Raw genomic sequence first — 26503 nt, forward strand, 5'->3', positions numbered from 1 at the left:
TTGACAATAACACACAGAAATACACTGACCATAGAACCCAAACCAGCCCTCAGGACCTGCATTCAGAAGGGTTTTGTTGCAACCAGGAACTCACACACCAGATTTAACAAATCAAGGGCATTTCTGGAGCTTTAACTGGTTCAGGCATTAAATTAGGTGAGTTCCTGGTTATAACAAAAACCTTCTGGCAAGTGGGTCTAGAGGACTGGAACTGAGAAACACTGATCCACACCACCTCCCGCACTGAAAATCCCTCCCGTTTAAAATATCATCCGCGTCAAAATTAATCACGTTACGGATGCACTCCCGTTCGGCGCCGGCGTTTATTTGGCCGCCTGGCTATGAACCGGGACGCGGGGTAGCAATACGATCTGGAGTGTGAGCACTTCGCTGCGGAACAGTGCGGGTCGCCGAATGCCATTTATCATGCTTCAGCCGAACTGACAGCCCAGGTGAAGCACTTCATCACGGCTCCGCTCCCGAACGCGGGCTTCGAGGAGACGATAAAAACAAACTGCCTGAATTCACACGCAGGCCTTCCACACAGCCACAGTTCTCATTTGTGTAGTGGGGGGAGGCGGTTCACAGACACGCAGCGTAGCTACATTACTACTCGAGTAACTTAAGATGTGATGCCAAGGAGTGCAAAGCGTGAAATTCGCTGCTCTCCCCTATTGCCTGTCATGTAACTCTGAGCAGATTAAATCCGCTTTAGATGGCGTGGTACCTGCTCTCACCTAAACTGGCAAAGCAGAAAGATATTCTTCGGCAAATACAGGCTCTTTTATTGGCTGTAGGACACATTCATCCCTGGTTTGTCCTGAGACTGAACAAATCAATGATAAAAAAAAATACAAAAACACATTTCCTACCACTATGGTTTTCAATTGACATAATTACAGTAGTGTGCAAAAGTTTGGGATTAGCCTGTAGATAGCCTTCTTGATATATGGTGGAATCCATTCTTTCTTCCACTTGCACAATATTTCCAGTGCCCCCAGCTGCCACACAATCCCAAAGCATAATCGATCCACCTCCATGCTTCACAGCAGGCAAGGTGTTTCTCTACAAAGGTTTCACCCTTTTTTCTCCAAACATACCTTCTTTGATGGTGGCCAAAAAGTACAACTTTGGTTTAGGCAGTCCAAAGCACATTGTTCCAAAAGGCCTCGGGCTTCTCAATGTTTTATTTAGCATACTTCAGATGCTTAATTTTGTGTTGAGGTCGTTCTTTCTGGCAACTCTGCCATGTAGGTCTTTTTTGCAGCTCTTTTGCAGTGAGTATTTCTCATCAGGTCTCGGGCCATTCTATCTGAAATCTGAAATCTTCCAGACCTTGCCTTGACTTCAACTTTTACATTTATCTTCCATTTTCTGACAGTGGAAACAGGTAGTTTGAAACATTGAGAGAGTTTTTGTAGCCTTCTCCTTTCTTGCTGTGTAAATATCTACAATCTGTGGTGACAGCACAGGCAGATGAAGTCAAGCATCTGAATTCTGGACTGAGGAAAGGTTTTTAAAAATGCACATTAACATTATGTGTATTTTGGCTTTATAAAGCATATCATGAAATTAGCTAAGAAATCAGTGATGAATTTCAAATAAGCTGCTATGTTTACTTGGCGTTAGGTCACACGCGCGCACGCACACACACTCATATATATATAGGACAGAATGTGAGAAAGCGGGCGAGAGTGATGGAGAAAGAGAGACACTTCCAACTACACAGAAAAGTTCAAGGAGAATATTTCATTTCAGATTTAAGTACGGAAGTTCGGCAAGCATTTCTATGGAGCATATAAACTATAAGCTGGAGTTCATAACCCTGTGCGATTTGACAGTCTATTAAAATCAATATCTCAGCTGCCACAGAAAGGCTTATACCAGAACAGAGGCTGTTTTGCATTTGAATGTGTTCCTAAGCTCCCCTGAACGGTGTATGTATCTGTGCTTAGAAAACTGATTCAGAAACTCCCTCTGGATGCATTCAGCCAGGCTCTCAGAGTTTTGTATTGAGGTTGTTCTTTCTGGCAACTCTGCCACGTAGGTCTTTGTTGTTTAAAGTACACTGTATAGAGTACCGAAGTCCTGACGTTAAAGTCACGCACCCTTTATCATAAATACATTTTCCCATTCAAAAATCCCAATGAGAGAGTTTTTGTAGCCTTCTCCTTTCTTGGTGGTATTGAACCATCTTCATTCTGACATCCTTGGACAACTGTTTAGAGGCAGCCATGGTTGTTAACACCAGACAGAACCGCCACTGCAGTTGGATACATTAGAAGGCATGGAGTTACTTCAGGATAAAAAGTTCAGCCCTGGAATTATACTCACCTGATTCATTGAAGCCCTAAAGAGTAAGTCACCTGGGTCTGGGCCTTCGTAATCATCTTTTTAAAAAGGAATAAAGAATAATCCATAAGGGTTCCCAAACTTTTACACAGGGCTCTTTTCCTTTTTTATAATTCATAAACAGTAAAACAGTAAAAAATTCAGATAAATAGCAATCTTGCTTTACATTTTGCAGAAAGGTCTCATGATTAACTCTGTACCATTTACAGTTGAGGTTTGCTTTCGCATCTCATACAGATTCATTGTAAGAGACATTTAAACTAGGGCATCCGACTGTGGAAGATTTTCCACTGTATAGCCCTCACTGCCGGTAATAAACAGCATTCAAGTGTTCAATACTACCGGTAAAAGGACTGGTCTCCCCAGTGTACATACTGGCACAGAATGAGTGTAAATACTGAAAAAAAGGGGATTAAGAAAGACAAACTAGGACACAGAACAGAGCAGCCAATGGTGTCAACTCCAGGAGTGGGGTTTCAATCCACAATTTACCGGCAGACAACATTCCAACAACATTCCAGGGATGCACTCCCATCTCACAAACCACAAACCAGGACGCCACACCCACGCACAGGATCTAAAACCGCGCCTTTTCCCAACAAGCACAGTTTCGTTTCATGGATAATCAAGCCAGGCATTGATTCTTAATTTCACCAGGCCTGTATTTCAATCTGAGGATCCTTAATGGATACCGTTGCTTCACTTTCTCTGTACAATCCTTCAGGGCTCAGTTTTGCGTACACCAGTTTCCAAAGGCAGTTTTACCAAGTTTATTTTGGCCTTATAAGGGAACAGAACTGGTACGTGAGAATTAACATGGGTTAAATGTCAACTGTCCAGCTTGCATGATGGCGACACATCACCCTGCCATAGAGGAATGACGGCCATCTTGTTTGAGCACAATGCTTCAGTAAGCTAAGCAAACTGAGCCAATGTTTACACCAAGGTTTAGAAGGATACCCATTCCGGATTTTTTGCCAATCTGTCCCTGGCCAAAAACGGAGCGTGTCACCCTTCCAATGTGCTGAAATGTGTGGAGTAACGATGTTTTGCTGCTCTACACCTCATTCTTTCGGAAATGGAGAACGGTCCTGGCAGTAGAATGCTCTGCACAAATTAGGACAGGAAAAACCTCTCCCTCAGTTCTTTCTCACACAGTCAAAGAGAAATAGAGACAGGCTCCATGTTTTAATGTCTGGTCATAATGCAGACAGTTGCATGGTTCATCTATGACCACCAGACACTGATTTTAACCGTCATGACCCAGGTCCTGCAAGGATTGACTTTAGACAGAAGAAGCAGACGCAGTCTATTCATTTATTGACTCACACACTCAGTCACATTCATTCAGTCAGTCAGTCGATATGGGAATAAAATGGAATTTGTGAACGCTGTTGAACATCGATGTAAATATCAGAAATCTGTGATGACAGCACAGCCCGACAAAGTCAAGAATCTGAAGTCTGGACTGATGCAATGTTTTTAAATAATTGAATTTTAATTAAGCCGTTATGTTTACTTGGTATTAGGTATATGAGAGAGAGAGAGAGAGAGAGAGACCGATTAGACTGATAATTACTTTGAACTACACAGAAAAGTTCAAAGAGAATATTTCTTTTCAGATTTAAAAACAGAAGTTCGGCAAGCATTTCTATGGAGCATATAAACCATAAACTGGAGTTCATAACCCTGTGCGATTTGACAGTCTATTAAAATCAATATCTCTGCTGCCACAGAAAGAGGCTTATACCAGAACAGAGGCCGTTTTGCATTTGAATGCGTTTCTAAGCTCCCCTGAACAGTGTATGTATCTGTGCTTAGAAAACTGATTCAGAATCCATCCCTCTGGATGCATTCAGCCAGGCTCTTAGACAATATAATGGCTGAAATCAGCCAACTGCCAAAATAACAGACACTAAAAAATGAGGGATACAAAATGTATTGAAATAAGGTGCCTTTACAGAGATACGGGCTATGAGATAAGAAAAATAGAAATATCCCAAAACGCTTATGGTCGTCTATACAAATGCTGGGCAGGGCTAATTGTCAATCGTTCATTACTATTGCCTAAAATGGTTAGAAAAAGATTTAAGCGACAGAACAACAGGTGGTTGTTTGGCCACATCCAGCAGGAACCTCAGTAATTATGACTTCTGAACTCATTGATGATTCATGAAGAACAATGGCTAAGTTGGCGTTGGCACAGAAATGAGACAGAAATAGCTAAACTAAATCAACAAAGCACATACTTCTTGCCTGTGAGGCCTCTGCATTACTGAATCAGTTGAATAATAACATAAATTGAGCATGAGCTGCTGGTTTGATCAAGATCATTCATATCCAAATATCAATCTAGTGAGTGAGCTGAATGTTTCATCAAAACCATTCATATCAAAATAGAACTATCCAGATTCTCACCGACGGGGATACAACATGCTGAATTATCCTTTATTTCACCAATTAACTGCAGGAAGAACTTTGAAGACCTCACAGACTGTACCAAGGAGGAACGCAAATAACCCATTTCACATTGTTTTTATGTTTTCTTAAGGGGCACATTAAATATCACCACTTCACTTCCAACACCCACACAGGACAAAACACCCCGTCATACCTCATTATAACTGGCTCGCTTTCAAAAAGCAAAAGTATTTTGTGCACAGTATGCAATGAAGTTGACTTATTTCTTGAATGGATGAAATTGCAGATCGAATTGTGAATCATCTCTGGAGCAACATTTGCGATTTCAACAGAAAATAAAATTCATCACCAATCCCCTATTGGAAACAAACACATTATACAAATATGTATTCTGTCCAAGTACGAACAGGAATGTTTTGGCTTTTTTACATTTACTGTTAACTTCGCTTTTAATGCCGGAGCAGAACTAGAGAAAGTGTTTAGTGTTCAGGAGTAATTTGCCTTGGGTAGTAAAATATTTTTATTATTTCGTAAAGCATGGAATTCAATTCCAAGCAGCAGCAGGGTATTTCGAACACTGAATATTAGCGTTTTTGAATTATATGCTTTATATGCTGCAGTTCAAACACATTTCAGAAATAATTATGCATATATTTTGTTTCTAGCAAGCAATAGAGCAGATAGTTAATGAGGATTTTTTTTTTCCTCACTTCTGAGAAATTGCTAACAAAGTGTTAGACTCAGTGGGTAGAGAGATTGCTTTGTGTAATGGTGTCGACTGCACGTCATCGTCGCGCTACCCTGTCTGCGCCTTGTCTCCCAGTGCCAGCTTCCACACCGCTAATCTGGAGGAGCCGAATTCACAGGAAGGAGCTACAGCTCAAAATGGAGCACAGCCCCCGGAATAATATTTGCGGGGAGCGAGAAAGAATGCGAACGTAAATGAGCGGGGGATGGCGCCAGGTACCACACCAGAGACAGATGAGGGGCTGGAATGTTCCGGGCTATTTTTAAAATGGCCCCGGGACGGGGGAAAATTGAAAAGCTGAATGGCAAAGCCCGGATAACAAGGAACACATGGGTGAAGAATTGCAGAGAGAAGCCGCGCTCTGTTCACTAAGGGCGCAGAGATGAAGGGATGGAGAGATGGAAGAGGCTTATTAGGGAAGAAAAACACAAAATGGAGAATAGAGAGGTACAGCAAGCAAGGCAAAAAAAGAAAAGAAAAGATGTGTGCAACAGGTAATTAAGTGTGTGGAAGAGCTTTGGCCTCTGACAGAGCTGTGGTCTCACACTCCAGAGAATGTTCTGGAACTTTTTCCAGCTCTGAATCAACACACTCATTATATTGCTGTGACCTTATAGAGATCTAACAGAAAAGCCCCATATAATGTACCATATAATTAAGTGTAAATACGTCCATATCCCTAGTCTCTTAATCTTCCTTGTGGTCCCAAATCATGAAATTAAGTTATTGAGAAACCCGGTATAAAGAGGCAAAGCTAAGGGCTTATCTAGGCTAGTTGGGTTTTGGGAGGGGATTTCCTGGGAAGTTGTTTATCCAGTAAAAATGAGTCCAAAGTAATGTAAACCCTCCTGAGTAATGTGAATTTCTCAACAGTACGTTAATAAATGGTGTTAATAAATAGGCATTAGAAGCAAATGTATATCCAACATTGTGCAAAATGTATCTGACCACTCTTAGGGCACCTGTCTCAGTTTACGTATGTGTGTGTGTACTTTATTTTTCAGTTTCACTTAAGTTGTTTGTCGGCCCAGATCAGAGTTCTGGAGTCCGAAGGGCACAGCTGGGCCAAGGCAGGGAGTCCGTTTGGTCAGCTGGTGCTGGGGGACGACCCGCCGAACGTAACCGTGGCGACCCGCTGACCGTAACCGCGGCGACCCGCTGACCGTAACCGCGGCGACCAAGCACAGGCTGACGTCCCCACTGCCCGTACACGCCACGGGGGCAGGCCTCCACCACACCTGCCCAGGAGACGCTGGAGAAGGGCGGCAGGCCGGCTGGTTCACTGCTCAGCTACAGGCTCCGGCACGCAGCGCTTCATTCCCCAAACGCCAGGCTTTTCCAGCCAGTCAGAAAAGAGACGTCGTGAATCAATTTCAAATTCCTCACGTCCCTAGCAACCGTCTGTTTGTGTAGAAGTTGCGAGTGGATACCGGCGACTGAAATCGCCCTTGAAGTTCTGTCGCGACACCCCGCAAAAACCGTATTGGGAAATGAAGCGGAAATGGCGACACCTACCACGCCATCAGAATCCCCGTCCCTGTAGCTGAGCGGAGACGCGTGAAAACGACCTCAGATCTCCCCGTCAGCGAAGGCATTGACATGCGCGCTCGCGCTGAGGAGCGTTCGGCTCAGCGAGGTCTTAAATCAGCGCAGTCCTGGACGGTCTTCTGTCAGCGTGATGCACGACTCCGCAGGCTGGAGCCACGCGCTCCGCATGCAGATACCCCGGGCGGCGATGAGCTCCGCGACTCCTTTTTTCCTCCCGCTGATGAATCCCACCCCAAATATCAGGGTGTCGCCCGCTCTGTGGCAGATCTGATGGCTTTCCGTTTCATGCAGTCCCGTAGTCAACCCGTCACCGCGACGACACACGGCTAGATCACGCGCCCGCTACATAAACACTTCTGCGTTAAACCGCAGAGCCATAAACACTGACCTGGAAGAGGGAGTGGGGTTTTTGGTGGTTACTGACAGGGCTCAAACGTGCTCAGTGCAGAAGTGTTGTGGCAGACACACAACCGCGGTGCGGTGTAGAGTTTGTTCAGCGGACGGCAGCCGCTGTGCCCTTCGGATCTACAACCAGGGGTTGCCGGTTCAAATCCTAGAGCTGTACCCACGAAGCGAATGCCAGACTTAGAAAACCTCAGTAAACAACTGCAGTACATTTGACATTTTAGTCATTTAGCAGACGCTTATACAGACAGCGTATACATTATACATGTGCAAGGGGGCGTGTAGAAGGGCATCGCCGCAGACAAAGCACGTCAGAGAGTGGGCGCTCAGTGTCCATTATTCATGTGATGTGGACAGAATGAATGCATCTCCGCTTGCTTTGCATGGCCCAGAGGACGTCACCAATGCGTCACCGGCTTGTTGTTTGAGTTGCACAAATGCCTCTCACGATCTCGCAGACATCATTACCATGTCACCGGAGCCACACGAACGTGAGACCATAAGGGCGAAATCTCTTTTCTGTGAGTTGGCCCTGTTGGGTGGGGGTGGGGGAGGGGGGTTGAGTAAACCATGCCAACTGGTATTTGATGTGTAAAGACATGAGAGTTACCAGCATGCCAATTCCTCTAAAATGGAGGACATCACTAATTAACCCAGGAGAGTACTAAAACCCGACTCTCTCTCACTTTTCACACTTAAAAATTACCGGCTGTTATCACAAACTCAGGTCCATAATCAATAGTCACAGACAGAAATAACGGTCCTTATAGTAATCCTATACTTATAGTCTTAAGTTCAGTAACTCTATACGAGTAGCTCAGAGAATCCATAATGGCAAATGTATGTAAGACAACAGGAAATGGCTTTCATCGCATTAAAAAAAGAAAACATACTTGGCCAGTCGGTCTAATTACTTGGACTCTAATTGCACATTACTCATCAATTTCATGCTCTACAAAGCTGGTTTTGAACAAAGGCAGAAAACACAGCCAGAGCGTGTTTAGAGCGGGGTTATGATATATAAACACCCGCAATCAAATCACGCTGATGCACTGCCAACCTCTCTGAAGGTCAATGAAGTCTTCATGCTGGGAAATTGAAATAAAATATCAGCAGAGCAATCAGTTTCACAGTAACGGTACCGAGAGCCCCCCAGCCCAGGCAAGGAAACGCCAGGAAGACGGGGCCAATGACAGAGCCTGAAAGGGTAATGACAAGAAAAATATGTATTTTTTAGTTGCTGTGATCTCACATCTGCCCTTTCTATATCCATGTGAATTCCTTTCACACCTGAAAATGTTGTTTTATGCATTAGTTTTCTTATTAAGCTGTTTAAACCTGAAATTGACACAGAGGGGGAAATGATGGTGAGTCCATAAAAATGATTTTGATGAAGCTAAACATCGCCCAACATTTTAGTATAAAAACTAAAATCACATCAATGAATTGATCAAGAAGGATTGATGGATGGATGGACAGACAGACCCAACAGTAGATATAGATGAAAACAAACCGTGCAGATAAATGTTCATCGGGAACCTTTTTCAATGGATAGGAGGGCGTGTCGAGGTTGGGTTTTGAGTGCTCCTACAAAATACTTCTGGGCTTCCAGCATCAAACTGACCCTAACAGAGGCAGTGGATTATGGTTGTGTTTCCACCGATTTGCGTTTAGAGAGCGAGGAATGGATGCAGAGGCAGGGGTGAAATGATTTAGGGTTTGCCGGCCGTGCCATTTACCACATTTACAAATTACTCCCCGGCTAACTGCGCAGTTACCCCCAGCCGCTGTACACGCAGAACAACAGCGCTTAAGATGAGTGGGTCATACATCACGAAAACAGAGAGAGAGGGAAGAGAAGAGGCCTTCTGTTATTTAGATGACATCACATTACACTTATTTAGCTTATCCAAAGAGGCTTAAAGTTGATTAGACTAAGCAGGGCAAAATTCCCGCGAGAGCAATGTAGGGCTAACGGCCTTGCTCAAGGGCCTGAGAGCTGTGTGGATTTTATCATGACAACTACGTGAAATAGCAGTGTTTCAGAAGAGCGTGCCATATATCCTGTAAACAGGAATATATATATCTGTAGGAAAAGGCCTCTCTTATCTAGAACAGATTTAGATTCATTAAGATCGGAGGCAATGGTCCATCTAGGAAATATGGCAACAATATGCCAATGCATTCACAGGTTTCTATTCTGGTGATGAGATAAGAGAAACTGTCCACTAACTGAACTTTTAGCTCCCATATTGTATATTTAATACTGCAATGTTTCTATCAACTGGTTCTTTATCAGGCGAAACCTTTTTACCTGACAAGGACCTTGTTGGTCAAAACATTGCAGTATTAAATATATGGCAGCTAAAAGTTCAGTGTGTGAACAGTTTCTTTTTCACTCAGTATTCCATTTTGTCCTGTACCTGTACCCAGCCGGGGTTAGATGTGCACCCACACTTTTTTTTTTCTATGTCTATTCTCGTAAGCCATTTATTTTTCCATTCTGACTTGATAACAATTCCTAACAAATGGTATGGTCAAAAAAATGGACAAAAAGTGTCAAACAACACTTTACAGAAGTAAACTGAATTCAATTTTTCAGCCTGAGCAGACGATCGATAAAAATGTGAACTGCAATCAGTTGTCAAATTGTCCAATACAATAATGTGTATTTGTATTCTGCTGGAGAAACGAGGCTAAGATAACCGTCAGGACTTCAACTTGAAATCCATTATTAATGTGAAATAATACACCAGGCCGGTGTACTGAGGGGTTCAGAGCATCAGCGCCCCTTACCGGAGAGAGATGGGCCATGGTGGGGTCAGAGGTCATGGTCTCGTTCTGGACCGTGTTGAGCTGAGTGAGCTCCTCCTCTCTCTTCCTCTCCTTCTGCACGCCATCGTCATCGTCCAACTCATCCAGACTCTGAAGAAAAAACAAAACAAACACAAAAACATGAATATTTCACCCAACCTGCTGATGCATTGTACTTTGACTTTCAAAGGGGGTTCAGGAGCCTATCCTGGCATGCACTGGTCCAGAGGCAGGACCCTGCCCAGGAGGCAGGTCTCACAGTGCACACACACACACACACACACACACACACCATTCACACTCATACCAACACTCTCAGAAAAAAATGGTTCCAAAGGGAACCCTGCGATTCCATTGAAGAACCCCATGTAGTTCAAGAGTTCTTTGTCGGGAAAAACAGTTCTTTGTGGGTGAGCTTTCACACTTCACACCTATGATCGACGGTTACATACAGAACTTAAAAAGGGTTCCTCAATGGAGAAAAGCCAAAGAACCCTTTTCTCTGAGAGTGTAGGGGAAGTTAAGTTTAGACCCTCCTGTTAACCTAAGCTGCATGTCTTTGGACTGTGGGAGGAAGCCAGACTCCATTAAAGAGGTGACTACACCCAACACGGCCCAACAGAGGCACTGACACAACCTGTCACAACACAGCCTACAGCAACTGACAGGAAACAGGCCTACAAGGAGTTTGGGAACAACCAGGTTTTTGACCGTGGATTTTATGGAAAGCAAAACTAAATCCAAGACAAATCTGCTGTAAAAACTATTGTAGGGGAATTAATTCTGCCACTCCATATTAACTGTGCACATTGACAGTGAAATTTAATTTACTTTGTTGTCTCTAATAAGTACCCACAGTTCATTTGACTTCATAAATTAATGAAATGAGATGTGGCATATGTGAATGTATTTTGTAGCCGTCTAAACTGAAATGCCTTTTGGTCTGAACTAAAAAATTCTACTGTAGAGTTCACATCACAAATATACTTTTCCTGCAACACAACTTCCCACTCACTTCACATCTTTATTCAATTTATTTTGTATTTAATTCAAATAAGGGTTTAGAGAAACATTAAAACATCTTCCACCATATATCAGTCTTTGAAAACTTCACAGAGTGACAAAAGAGCTCACAGGAAATCCCTCGGCGGTTTCTGCAGCCATACAGGGAAGTCGTTCAAACAGCTCATTTTATTTACAGACTAAACCATCAACCAGGTTATGCAAATCGAACGTTAGCAAAAACAACAGCCTACAGTGTGGCACAAACACATCGCCCTGCTCTACCCAGCTACCCCGCCCAGAAAGCACAAGTGGGACAGGTGAACACGCACAGACAATTAAAAGGGAATTACACGGGCGGGAAGGAATGCGGCCATTTTAACGGGGGGACTTTCCCGTCGGTTTCTTCCTCCCGCTGCGTGGTCACGGCAGATTGTTCACACTCTAACGGCTCAGTTAATGATGCCGTGGACAAAAGACAAATGCTTGCCTGCACCTCCTGCCAGGTCCCCCAGAGAGAGACCTTTCAGCTGGGTTCCCTCAGCACGCGGGGGCCGGGCCACGTCCGCCCCAGTCCACACAGAAGACACATTTTACACATCTTAAACCGCGTTTTTCTGCTCCACACACGCCACGCACGGTTAAAACTTCACAGTATACACGCAAATCGTTCATTCGTATCTCTAGGCATTTACTGAACCCGGTCAGGACAAGTACAACAAGCCCTGCCACAGCCAAGATTCAAACCTGCGAACATCTGGGTAAAAGTCAATCTCCTGAACTATTTTGCCGTCCCTTGAAAATGCCCTTTTTGGGTATTCAAACCGCAGCCTTCTGTGTGAGCTCTCCACGGTGTCAGTGCCAATTCCGAGGGTTGCCAGATATTTGGTTTTTAGAATAACATGCTATCATCCTAATTCACACCAGCTGCAAATGCGCACATTTGGAGACCTGGTGTGAGGTTATTCGACAATCCATAAAGAGGCACGAAATAAACACACCGAGACACAGGCCACGGGTAAAATGGAAGGCAAACAAGTGAAATCAATGACGAGAAATGGAATGTAATCTGTCCTGATGACAAACGGCATTACTGCGGTAAACTGAAAAGAGTAATGTTCGTTTAGGACGTGTTTTTATCGAGAACATGCAATTCACTCCACAGGGGTGTCAGTGTGGGTCTTTCAGCTCGTCATTTATGAATCACCCTCACAGAAAAGCCAGTGTGTACCAACGCAGGGATCAATTACGACAGAACAGTGTCATTAAAATATAATTTGGAATGAAATCAGAGGCAGATGCACTATACGACCCAATTCCTGTCTTCAAACACAGACGACTAAAAGAAAAACACCTCTTCAGATAGCATCTCGCCTCCCTCTAACACCCCTGCCTTTGTACTAGTTCAGGTAATGGAATTTCTTTAAACTCTTTTTCTAAAGGAGAGAGGGCAGAGCATGCTGCTCTTCTGTATTTCTCCACTTTAAACGGACAATGGGAAATCTCCGCAAAGTGTCACGGCGAGGAATCAGACCGCCGGCCACACTCAGGGGTTTGGAGAAGGGCTTTAGAGTCCGCTGACCTGTGGACTGTGTCGCGCGTTTTGAGCAGAAGTTATGGACATAAACTATCGGTAAGCCATATTTTTTCCCTCAACAGCACCCTGAGAGTCACGTCAAAAGGGTAATCTCACACTTTAATGTCACCCCATAATGATTTCTAATCAATCGGGGATTAAAAAAAAAAAGACAGTGGTCTCATATACTGAACGCAGTCCTGGCTCCCAACAAATTTGGCATTGTGGTTAGTGTGATTGTCTCTCATACAGGAGACCAGGGTACACCTGTTCCTTTTATTCCTCTTGGTTTCGCTTACTTTTCAAAAAGATATATACAATAACAAAATATATTTTGCAAACACAGTCCAGGGGCTTTGTGGAAAGGCAATCTTAACTGAAATGGGTTCATTGGGGCAACTCTCAGTTTATCCGGTAAAACGAAGTCAGCTTCGGTAGTAAGATCAAGCAAAACACAATATTTTGGTGCTGTTGAGGGCAAAGAACCGCATCAGACTAATCTACACGTATTCTGGACGTGTATTTTGGCACTTGCTCAGCACAGATCAATGGCACTTTAGTGATGTTACATATGTACCGATCTGACTCTGAGTTTGCCAGGTCCGACACGGCTACTCACATAAATCAGTTGAATGCACTCTCCCACAGAGCACGTTGCTCCGGATAAAAGCTTTGGTTAAATGAATGTTATGTAATGCTTTGCTATTTTTTCCCCTCCTTTTAGTTTCCTAGTTTTTGGTTCCTTTTGTTGTTCGTGTCTGTTCTTTTAACTCAAAAAGGGTGAGTAACGGGGCCAGGTTATTGGCTAATTGTGTGAACAGTATTCCATTTCAGTCGTTGTGAGTCCTTCCAAACCATAAGGATCCAGATCCATCAGTTACAGCCCCAGCCAAACAAAACAAGCTGTCACTTTACAATAAGGTTCCATGAATCAGCATTAACTAACTGAACTAGTTGTAAACAAACTACTGCTGAGAAGTTAATCTGCACAGCTCTGTTTATGCATTTGTACAGCATTAAATCATGTTAACAACTCCATTAGTTATTGCCAATTCATATTGGAATAAAAAAACAGTTAATGTATTTGCTAATGGTTAAATAATTATAAGTTCTTTGTATGGTTGGCTAATGTCTAAATATTCATGTACAAATACATTAGTTAGTTGTTAACAAATGCATGAACTAATGAAAAATTAATTTCATGCTCTTTGAATGTACTTGTCCATCATTAATTAATGTTAACGACAACATGAGTTAAAGCCAAAGCATGAACCTTATTGTAAAGTGTGACACAAAGGCTGATGAAGGCAACCGGGAAATAAACCAGGACCTGGATTTCCAGCAATCAAGATGATTACATCCCTGAGAGGGGCTGGGAGTCTCAGGAAGGAATTCCTGTCAACGGAATTCCTGGCCAATTCCTTACTGTTAAATGTCACTTACAGAAAAAATAAAATTAAAATCACTCTGCAATGATCATTTCCGCTGGCGAGAGGGAGGGAGCTGGGGTTGTATTTCGCTTTGCTGCGACTGTTTGGGGTCGGGGTATCCAGCCCTCCTTACGCGTCAAGAAAGAGAACGGACAGAACGTGGAGCTCCAGATTATTAATGATGTGTGGGAGAGAGGGATTCCCATCCCATCCATGGAAATCAAATCAAGTGTTTATTCAGTCATGGACTGGCAGCCCAGAATCGATAGCACACTAGCCTCTCCCTTCAATAGCGGTAGCACGTTAGCCTTTCTCTTCAATAGCCGGAGAGAGCCATCCCAAAGGAAGTGGTCTGGTGCTATTGTGGACTATTGTGGAGTGGCGCTTATTTTTTGATGCTTTACCAAACCGACACTCAATTGTTGGCATCAGCTCTTTGCTGAAAAAGAAACATCTATTAAAAAACATCTGGTGGAGTATGCTATTGTTTCAATTAATAACTGAAAGAGCTGGTTCTCACAGAGAGTAATAAAGGGTTCTTTTGAATTTTCAGATATGCTTTTTTTCTCACGATAATGCTTTGAAAACAAAAAACATATTTAATTCAAGATTCATGACGGGAAGCCTTCAAAGCACAGGCTACTCTACAAGAGATTGTAGGTTCAAACCCAACTGTGGGAAGGTAATAGTTTTTATCTGTTGGAAATGCTGAAAAGCACCGAACTCTCGGTGCCGTATAGGTACAAAGTACGCACTGCCACCATGCAAATCATATTTTTAAAAATTAACAGAGTGATCTTTATCAGAAACTAGCACACCCGATAGGAATTGAAAGCTATTTCTTTTTCTTTTTTACAGTTGCGACGCTTAGCGTGTGTCCGAAAAACTCTGACGAGATGGGCAAATGACCTTCGTGCCCGGCTAAAAGCTAATTTCCTGCCGCTGTACAACATGAAAACAAATGTTGCCCGTGCCCTACAATTAGCATGTCTGCCTGCGAGCAGCGCGGCTAGCTGCAGCTCGTATCAAATTACGCCAGGGCTGCGTCCAATTACGCCGCAGATTTATCACGGAATCGCCGAAGGCCACGCTCCAGCAGGTGGTGCGTTTTGTGGAGCGCCATTATAACTCGTGCGTGTGAATCGCTCTCCTCCGCCGCTGGTGTAACGGTTTGTTTAGATGATGTATTGTGGACCTAGAACTTCAGTGTCAGGGAGATGCACGCATAGGCTGGCGCCAGTTAATCGCAGCCAATCCGCTGTTGGCGTGGAAACCGTAGGCAGTCCACGGACTATCCAGACGCCGGCGCCTCCCATGGCAACCACTTTGAGACATCTGTGCCCCAAACACAACATATCGCATAATCTATATTCCGTACATGACCATACTTCTGTAAGATTAATCATGTTTGGAGCTCCGAGATCACGGACATTCGACCATGAGCCCCTGTCTGACCCGGAGACGACCGAAGGTTTATTGTTTTGTTCACTTTAGTTTTTTTTTCCACCACCAAGGCAGAAAATGTCAACATTTTTTAACAAAACAAAGCACGTTTGTTGAGACCTTGCAGCCCGGGCCTTGCAATAATATTTCTGGTTCCTGAACTTTGGCTAGTTGGCATTTTTCCCCTAAAACTATATTTACCTAAGATGTAAGCAAGGCAGGCAACGTGTTGTTTGGGACTGGGAAACGGCCACACTCTTTGCATTTCATAAAATTTGACAAAGATGATGTCCAATTTTACAGTGTGAATGAATGATATAGTCCCAGTGACTTCTGTTAATTTTTTTCAGCCTCGGAGTGACTGTAAATTATGAGTAAACACTAGGGCTTTGTCGTCTATGCTTAAACCAACAAACGTCAGTGGACCTGACACCTTCCTCACAAATGAGATAGTCATGACCTCACCAACCAGAAAGAGGAGGGGCTGTGGAGGGCAGGTGTTCGATGTCAAAAGTTTTGACATGTTACAATTACCTTCATAAGTGGCATTTTCACTGAAGCCCAGTCCAGGTTTTGGTTTATGTTACAAGCTAAATTGGGGATGAATTGTTGTCCATAAGATAATAATATAGTGCTTTAGTAAGCCATTTTTCATGAAGGGAGGGGTTTTGATGGAGACCAAACCACTCATCAGAGGGCAATGCCTAGTAGCTGTGCAGAGAAGGGATGTTTTTTTTTGGGGGGGGGGTTTTGTATCGTTGTAGCAATGTCTTGTAGCAAGACTGCACGTCTTGTGTTTATTATACATTTTAGCCTCTGTGCTTTTAGCGCTAAACAAACGGCTCCAGAAAAATGGAGAAAGGGGGATCGCCGACCCTGAGCAGGGGCCGGTGACACGGCCGGCTGGGTAGAAGCCAACCCACCAGCTGCCTCGGGCTGGGCTGGGGCCAGCTGTTTACCCGCATGGAGTGCGGAAAGCTGCCTCGCCTGTGTTGGTTTCTTTTCATTCACCTGCATACTTTAAACATGGGCATACTTGTTAGCACTATCCTAGCACTAGCCTGAACAAATCTTGGGAGTCTAAAAGGAAGAACATAAAAAATAGTTTAAATTTAACAACTCATATGGCGAAGATTCATTGGTTTGAAGTGGGGATTAAGAGGACTCTAGGTCTCTTTACCCACAATGCCAAGCATTCTTTTACGAGTCTCGTTCCTCGGTTCCGTAGAGGTCCACGGCGTTCTGCGACGGACGGCAGCTTCCTACAGCATTAAGCTGCGGAAGGTGCTCTACAGCTTCCAGCAGAGTTGAGCAGAGTTCGGCCATCCTAAACGGTGCTCAGCGGTAGGTGAAGCAGGGCTTCTTTTTGCTGCTGTTTTCCGTGATTGAGTAGGCCTCCGCTGGTATGGGCTCTCAGACAGATGGGGCTGCTCAAAGGCTATCAGAGACGATCATAAACTACTCCACAACCCTCAAAACTCTGCCAGCCCTGTTCCCGAAGCAGTGAGGGGCAGATTTATCTCCGCCGACGATTGGCCTGGGTTCGTTCCCGTTTCTGTTTTTTTCGCCTACTTTTTCCGCATCCATCAACAGCACTTTGTCCGGAGATGCTTAATGCCTATTCAAGGGGTAGGCATTCGTGAACTTTGTGTCAGACTGCATGCAAGATAACTTAAAAAGAAGCTGCACTTCCCTACAACTTTGGCTTTTTTTATGCCCTCATTTCAGAAAGGCAAAGATAAATGCCCACTGGCAGCAGTGCGGGGTAAAGGCATGTTAAACACAGGTTAGCATTTATAGTCCGTTTCATTATTCACAGCAATATTTTAAACTCATAACCAAAAAAGCAGCTACTTCACAGCCAACTACATAATTGTTTTGGATTCAAATACTTTTCTACGATTTAATGAGCTTTTCTGGTGTATTGAAACCGATAAAATACTCTGAAAAATGCCATCTTCCTTTTGGTCCTCTTGGTTGGCTGAATTGCACCAGACAAGATCAATCACGCACAGAAAACATTTAAAAAAAAATCCAAAACAATCACGTATTGTGCCCAGGTCTGGTTCTTACCAAGACTTCAAGAAAGGTTTATTCACTGACCAGTATAAACCTGATGTTGGTCAGGCCCTGAGTCTTGTACTGCGTGTTCAATGTGCTTTCGATTTCACGGGTCTGTTAGTCTGTTCTAAAGCACTGCTAGTTTTGGAACACCACGCGGGGCAAGAATTCAAGAATTCGGCGGAATGTTTTTGAGGGCTGAGCAAATATTCCCAGTTTTAAGGCTTTGTCCTAAAATGGCCGCAAAAGGGCCTTACCCCCCTCAAGAATCTACAGGGTCTTCACCTTTCAGCCGAACTGTTACCCGGCAACTGGACACAATGGTTAAAGAAGACCGGGCAGCGCATAAATCAATTGGCCACTTCAAACGTAGGGGAATTAAAATCGCTTCCTCTCAGCCCTGTGCCGTGGATGAGGAGCTTGGTCGGAACCGCCACTGACAACTGCTTTAAGATGACTCACTCTGAATAAATAAGCCCGGGGGAGAAGCGTATGCATAATTGATTGGACAGTTCGTATCCGCTGCTCATATTCCCCAGCCGTCTCCGTTCCTCAGAGCGAGTCGCTGCAACTGACACGGGCCTCGTCCTGTTTCAGCGGCGTCAGGACCGTCAGACGTTACGGGTCGAGTCGGCTTTTGAATATTTAAAAGAATCCTCCTGAGGATCTGTTTGTTGTTTGGAGGTCGGACGGGAGACTGGCGCCTAATGGGGTTATGTGTGAGACTGGGGTGTATTGGGATTTTGTGTGGAGGTGGGGGGGGGGTAGACTGGGGTGTACTGGGGTTTTGTGTGGAAGTCGGAGGGGAGAAAGGGATGTATTGGGGTTTTGTGTGGAAGTCGGAGGGGAGAAAGGGATGTATTGGGGTTTTGTGTGGAAGTCGGAGGGGAGAAAGGGATGTATTGGGGTTTTGTGTGGAAGTCAGAGGGTAGACTGGGATGTACTGGGGTTTTGTGTGGAAGTCAGAGGGGAGACTGGGATGTATTGGGGTTTTGTGTGGAGGTGGGGGGGGTAGACTGGGGTGTACTGGGGTTTTGTGTGGAGGTGGGGGGGGTAGACTGGGGTGTACTGGGGTTTTGTGTGGAAGTCAGTGGGGAGACTGGGATGTACTGGGGTTTTGTGTGGAAGTCAGAGGGGAGACTGGGATGTATTGGGGTTTTGTGTGGAGGTGGGGGGGGTAGACTGGGGTGTACTGGGGTTTTGTGTGGAAGTCAGTGGGGAGACTGGGATGTACTGGGGTTTTGTGTGGAAGTCAGAGGGGAGACTGGGGTGTACCGGGGTTTTGTGTGGAAGTCAGTGGGGAGACTGGGGTGTACTGGGGTTTTGTGTGGAGGTGGGAGGGTAGACTGGGATGTATTGGGTTTTGTGTGGAAGTCAGAGGAGAGACTGGGGCGTATTGGGGTTTTGTGTGGAGGTGGGGGGGTAGACTAGGGTGTACTGTGGTTTTCCGCACCAATACGGTTTATTACTGCGGTGCGAGGAGCAGGTTCTGACCTGCGGTCAGGGTGAGCGTGGACTGAGGGAGCGAGCGCTAACAACCCTTTAGCGCACGTCATCGGCGGTAGATCCGTCCTACGCGAGCGGCTAAATCAGTTTGTCTTTTCTCACGGAGCGCCGATGACGCTTACGTCAAGTCGCGGCAAACCTCTTGCGGTGTAATGCATCATTCTGTCAGGTCTAATTCAGATTTCCATCGGAAAATAGCTTTAAAGGACTTCATGAATCTCAAACAGCCCTGGCCACGTCACATTAAAAAAAAAAAACCAACCGATTTGCATTCACACAGGACCTTCTCAAGTGCACTTGAATTTGCTCCGTTTTACGATGGCGTCAAGCCCCACGCCGTTCCTTGCGGCGTGTTGTTTTTGGCATGTTTTATTCAGGAAGGCTCTCCGGTATTCAATCGCAGGGAGATGGGGGTCGCGGGGGTCGGGTCAGCCTCGCTCAATGATCAAAACCGGGGGGGGGGAAATAGCTGAGCGTGCAACGAATGCCAATCGCCCAGGCCTCTGCTGAGGGGGCGGAGAAGGAAGGAGAAAAAAGGAGAAATATCGCGAAGGCGTGAAACTCTCTGATAATGCGGCCCACTGTGTAATCTGCAAATGGCATCCTGGACTGCTTAATTATATAGCCCCCCTCCCATCCGACTAATGAATATCTAATTGCTGGATGTCCGCTGCGTTCGAGCCGCAAGGAGAGAGCACGCCATTTACAGTGGGAGAACCAACTGGCAACTCATCCTCTTCTTACAATGCGTACACACTACATGGGTCATTGCTTACAGTCTCACCATGTACTTATTCCTGCCACACCCTCTCAAAATATCCTCTTATCAAACACTGGAGTTCTTCTGCTCCCAGTGTACACCTGCCCCGCCTACCTAAAACCGGCTGGGATTATAAACTTGTTCATGGTGGCTTAAGCCGTGTCACTTGACACCTCTAGATGGTCATAAAGTAGTTGGTCAATGGCTGGTCAAAGCTGGTCTCTAGCTGGTCTCTAGCTGGTCTCTAGCTGGTCTCTAGCTGGTCTCTAGCTGGACTAAGCTCGTCAAAGCTGGTTAAGCTGGCAGAGTTAGCTGGTGCTCAAACTGGTAGACTAGCTGACTATATAGGTTTGTCCACTAAAAGCCTTAAAAACACAGCTTGAAGCAGCTTGACCAGCTTAAACTGGCTTAAGATGGAATTTTCAGCAGGGTGCTGTGAAATTTGGCACTCCGACTACGTTTACAGCAGCTGAGCAATGAGGAGATTGAGCTTGGTCTCACCTAATTACCTTCAGATGCCAGAACTGTAAACAAAAGAGATCACTCCACCTGTATTAAAATCACATGATGTGGCCCCTAAAAAAAGTTCTGATGAGAACAGTGGTCTGGAGTTGCATGGATTTAGAACTAGAGACGGGATGATCAGCTTCATTTAACCAGAGCTGAGGCCTGAAACTAATTTGCCCGGGTAGAATAAGGAAATGGTTTTCACAAAGGCGTTTATAATTCTGACCATTGTCTAATCAATTTGAGTCCAGTATGTTAATTCACACAAATCGAAATGGTATAACTGATGCATCGTTTGATTATATACAAGTGAACTCATGTTCCAGATGTGAGCATTATTTATTAATTAAAAGACTGTGAGAGTACACCTATTCAGGGCGGGAAATGCCGTTATATTACTATCTATTAAAATCATATACTACACTGATATTTCTACGGAATTCTTCTTAGTATTCTTGGGCCTTTCGATATCGCCACCCAAGAGGTCAGTATAAGCGCTATGAAAACCAGGTTCAGTACCTTCTACTCTTGTGGAATTAAAGAGTTAGGCACCCCTGAACTACACATTTGACAGACCTAAACTGAAACCTGCTAGATGGCCTGAGTTGAGAAACCTGAATCTTAGTGAATTTGCAAACCGTCCACAGTAAACACAGCCAAAGACACCGACAAAGAACCGCTCCAGCCTGTAGGCAAGACTCCATTATCAAGACTGATGTTTACACTCTCCTGTGTTCAAACTGGGAGGAAGTCAGGAACATGAACACAAGGCTCCTGTGAACAAGCCCTTTCACCTTCTGTACTTTTGACTAGCTCAGGGAATACATAACCTGGACTCACAGACCATTACACAAATACCCAAACCTTTTACAATTGGCCAGTCGATTATTTCGCCCATACAGCAAAGCATTTAAAAACACAGAGCGACCTGAGCTGAAGGAAGATAGCATGTGACTCCTGCATCTCATTACTGCTCACCCAGTATAATCGCCCAAAGCAAATATATCAGGCAACAGTTCATAAATGCCAGCTTGGTGCAAACGGTTTTGTTTGTCCATAGATTTGCACTGACATTTTAACTTGCATTTGCAAAGGCATAAATAGATGAGAAAATAAAACGGTACTACCTGCAATACAGAACTGCAGTCAGGAACAGAATCTGTGGGTACACTAGCTTGTAGTAGTGTGTATATATATATATATATATATATATATATATATATATGTATATATATATATAATAAAAAAAACAATAAAATTGTCAGCTGTAAGGTCACAACGGATAATTAAATGGTGTGACCGGGTTTATAAGCACGCTCCGGAGCCGTGCTCTGGCATGTGTGGGAGATGCAGCTGTGACAGGCAGCGTGGGGATGTTAATGAAAAGGTCATTAGCGCAAAATTCCCAAGGACAGCCCCGCTTCCCTGGGAAATTATAGGCCCAGGAAGCTCGTGTTGACAAACAGGGAGGGAGAACTGCAGCATCCGATAATTCAAAAAAGACCCCTCTTATAAACCCCACGCTGACTGCGTTTACCAAAGGGCGATAAAGGTGATCGTGCACCTGTCTAAATACTCACCTGGTGCGGACTCATTAGCTCCCTAACAGGTGAGTCGATAACATAATGTGGTGGTGTTGTTCGTAGGCAGATAGATACAACTCTACATAGATACTACATAGATACAACTCTATGTACAACTGGCGTGGTGGAATGATTGTTTTTATTGTGTTTTAAGAAATTTTTAATACGAGCAATATGGAGTTCCCTGATGAATTCCACTCAGGAGAACTGGTGCTACTAGCCAAGTGAGTGCGTTGTGCATAGTGAATGGTGCATGTCGCATGTAAGAGAGCAGATATTCTGATCACGTTAAGTCTACCAACCTGGCCTGTTTCCCCACCCACTGGCATCATTACTAAAAGCACAGAGAATCTCTGTTCCTGTTACTTATTCCCCCATGCAATCTCTAGAACAGACAGCCTTTAGAAAACCAAGAAAGTGAACAAAGCACCACGCTGCATTATTAATGTCACCACCGGGTTTCACAGCCACTCTTACCCAGGATGACTTGCATCACCTACTGCTACTGTAGGAGTGTCATCGTACCCGGGTGTATTGCTGAATAATTACTGAGGAGTTCAGAGCAAGTGCGCTCGTCAGGGGAAAAACCCACACTCGTACCGTTTCTCCCAACTACCCGCAGATGACTGGAAAACAACGTAGCATGAGAGGCAGGGAGCACAAAAGGTCAAGGGTCAAAGGTCAATACAATGTTCTGCCACAGAGAGAGCACTCCCGGGGGGGGTGGGGGCACACATGACCCTCGCCCATGCCCACCGTGCCAGCTGTCCAGGCAACATCCCAAACATGAGGAGAGGAGTAAATATTTAACTTGTGGCAACTGATCTCTGGACCTGCTCTTCTGTTTACTCCAGTGCTAATCAGGCACTAGCCTCCACTGTAGCACACACAGTACCGTATCTCTGCAGAGGAACTCTGTAGTCACCAGGGAGAACTAGTGGCAGCTTGCTACCCAAGCCAGGGGTCGGAACCCCTGGTCCTGGAAAGCCGTAGGCTCTGCTGGTTGTCGTTGTGCACTTAATTAACCAATTAGAGCGGTTGATCACACGGTTAACCCACTTCATCTCGGCTGAATTGGGTGCTGAGTTAAAGGTGAAAACAGAAAGCAGCGGAGCTTGTGGCTCTCAGGACCCAGAGCTGCTGACCTCTGACCCAGGCCTTAAGCTCCTTTAAGCTCCTCTGTGTGGAGGACCGCACCTGCGCACGGAGCCTTTCTTCAGCGCTCCGGAACATTCCTGCCTCCGCGCACGGCCCAGTTCCCCCGCGACCTCGTCAATCAGCCCGCACAAATGTTGCTAGGATACCAGCCAAAAAAAAACAAAAAACGGGTGGGAGGCATCCTGTGCGCGACATCCCATAATAAATCCAGCCTATCGCTGCCGGCAATCTGAATACCTGGCACCTGGTCACCGAGTCGGCCCTCCGCGGCGAACACGCCGGTTTACAGAGCCAGCTCCCAGCCCTGGCTCCTTGTGTCAGCGGGGAGATTTACATGACAAAAGTGGCCAAGGAGAGGGGCCTTGGCTGGGGCAGGCAGGCCCATGAAACCCCCCAGTGTTAAAGGAGAAAGGGCCGTCTGTTCGGCCCTGCTTTCCGCCCGGCCCTGCGGTCGGTTCCAGCGCGGGCTGCTGGAGGCATGCGTCACCGACGCCGCGGTCCTTTGTGTTTTCCGTACCCCGCGGTTTTGGCGAGGGTCCCCCCCCATTCCTTGGCTGACGACCGGCCCCTTGTTTTCCCAGCACAGCGACTCTTCCGAGATTCCCGGAGCGCTTAAACGGATAAACGGATCCCGTAAACTCGTTACCTGGGCCGCGGGCGATGGATGCACAAAGCCGGCTCCTCTCTCTGCCTGTCACTCAGACGAGACAACGCCATCGCTGCCACACAGATTCACATTCTCAGTACTAATCATTCAGTGCTGTGGTACAAAGGGACACTGAGTTGGACCACTGCCTGGGTGGATACACGGTAAAAAAAGCCAATACACAACAACAAAACACTCTCTCTGCTGTTAGGGGGTTTAGATAAGCATGAACTAGAAAGAAAGAAAAAAAAAACTAGGCACACATCTCTAGTGAGAAAAACATCAAAATGGCTTCCTTATGTAGCACTAAAACAAACATGCCTAACCGCGTTCGCAAAGAAAAAGTGAAAAGCTTGCTCGTAAACGCAGGAGGAATGTACATAGATTAAATGCAGGTCCAGTTTTAGGATTGTTTTTTTTAAACGGCTTAGCAGTTGGAGCTTTACTGCACAGCTGTGTGAAGTTGTTCTCCATTTCATGTGTTTACACCAGTTACAGAAGTTAATGTTTGTATGGAGTGAGTATGTGGTTATTTATGTTATTCTGTGGGAAAGGCTGAAAAAGGCAGAAATCACAATGCAGGATATGTATGGGTGCGCCCCTAGAATCCATACCTGCCAGCCCAATAATAACAAAAGAATGAGTGTATGAATGCTCTATTTATAGTAGTGAAAACTAACTCACTCTCACTCCAGAGCAGCTGCAACTGTGCAGTCCACATTGCGACCCCACACACTGCAATCAGATGACCAGCTGGATTACACTCCCATAATGATTTCTTCCAGACTTAACTAATCTCATTTCTTCAGGTTATTTAGTTATTATTCATCCAAGTCCACCTAACACACTCCTAAGAAAAAAAAAACCCCATACATCTGGGAATCTCATTCACCCACTTTGTACAACTGACAAGTGCAGTCTTGCTTTTTAAGTACAGGGCAATTATGATTTGAAGGCATGCTGAAATCTGATACGGCTAATGAGAACTGGTTTAAATTTTGGCTAGAACAGAGTACAAAGCCCGACTGGCACTTGGGTGTCCAAGGGGACTTAAATAACCTTAAAAGTTTCGCCCACCATTCAAAAAAATCTTCTGGTGAGTATGGTGTCCAACAGCAAGAGCAAGAACAGCTCTCTGTGTTTAGGTGTGAGGTCACACACATGTGACTAGAGTGCTCTTAACTGAACATTCTAATGCTGATGTCACAATCACTACCGGTGACTGAAAGCCATGGAGTTCTAGAACACTGACATAGAATTTTAGAAGCATTAAAACATTTTAAAAAAATAAAAATAAAATAAAACGCTTCAAAGGCTTAGAGGAAACATTTGCAGGTAAATTTCACCTCTACATATATGTGCAAGGCTCCTGTGTGTGGCACTGACAGTCAAGAGATGCCTGATTGCACCAGTGCAGCACAGAGCCCTTTTGTCCCTCATCTCATACCGTGGCAGTGAATCAACATGGGTCTGTCATAGGAGCACTGGATTTCCAGCAGGTATGTCAAATGAGTGGACTTTCTTGGCAGCATAATTACAACAATTAGAAAAGTACATTGAGATCTGGAGTGAGTGGAATCCTTCATTTCCTTCACATCCTTGGTATCATTTATCCATACATTGTGAAAAGAATTATCAATGTTTTTTAAAAAATATACATCGATGAAGAGGGTTTTTTCACCATCTATACAACCCTACAATGAGTATTTTTTTTACCATAAACACAAATCAGACGCGTGCGCATGAGAGAGAGGAATAGAGGTGAGATTGCATTTATCTCGCACACACATCTGAAAGCACAGGGAAATTAAATCACCCAATTCATCCAGCAGCTAAACAGTCCATTCTGTTTGTTCTGTGGACATTTTGTGAGTGAATAATGCAGGACTTTATTTAAAAGAGAATTTGAGCAGACTGCAGTTTGTGTTTATCTCCTACATAAATAATGAATTCAAATGAATTCTTAAAAAAACGCCGCAGTTAAAGAAGGTACAGAGATAAAGCGTTATTTTCCTTAAGACGGGGTGTCTGGCCTTGATTAATGTGCCTGAAGAAAATTCCGGCATTCCTTCTAAGTGGAGCGGCCATAGCTCGACCAAGTTGACACAATCCGTAAACATTCAGTGCCTTCTACCAGAGTAAACAGAGAGCATGTGACGGGAAAATTGGATCCAAATGTGCACACTCGTACACACCATTTTGGTTTGTGTCAAACACTCAACATCTGAATATTTATCCCCTGAGTCACATCGGCAATGGAGCTGCTTCAAAGCAGAGGGAAAATTAGCAATCTTTAACAACAGACCCACAGACTGCATTAGGGAGTATATTTACATAACAAAAACTTGCAATCTCAAATGCCCATTGTCAACAAAGTTTGGGTAAATTGCTTGATTTGTTGAAGAAACTCCAGGATGCGCAATAGTTTTTCAAAAAACTATCAACATTTAAATGGGTAAAAATATTACCCATCTGTAAACATTACAAATATTTACTCGAAACAGGCGTGGATAACGCGGAGGAAAAAGTAGGCGTATTGTCTG

At 44.6% G+C, this 26503-nt stretch overlaps 1 protein-coding gene across 1 annotated transcript in view; it reads right to left on the reverse strand.

The window, feature by feature from the left end:
* Window positions 1–26503, reverse strand: part of pawr (PRKC, apoptosis, WT1, regulator) — a 70679-nt gene that overhangs the window by 16439 nt on the left and 27737 nt on the right. The window contains exon 3 of the mRNA XM_061252187.1: window positions 10271–10399. Within this exon, the coding sequence (XP_061108171.1) occupies window positions 10271–10399 (129 nt within the window). The remainder of the gene's footprint in view (window positions 1–10270; window positions 10400–26503) is intronic.

The sequence above is a fragment of the Conger conger genome, chromosome 8, assembly GCF_963514075.1.
Source record: "Conger conger chromosome 8, fConCon1.1, whole genome shotgun sequence".
Taxonomy (NCBI): domain Eukaryota; kingdom Metazoa; phylum Chordata; class Actinopteri; order Anguilliformes; family Congridae; genus Conger; species Conger conger.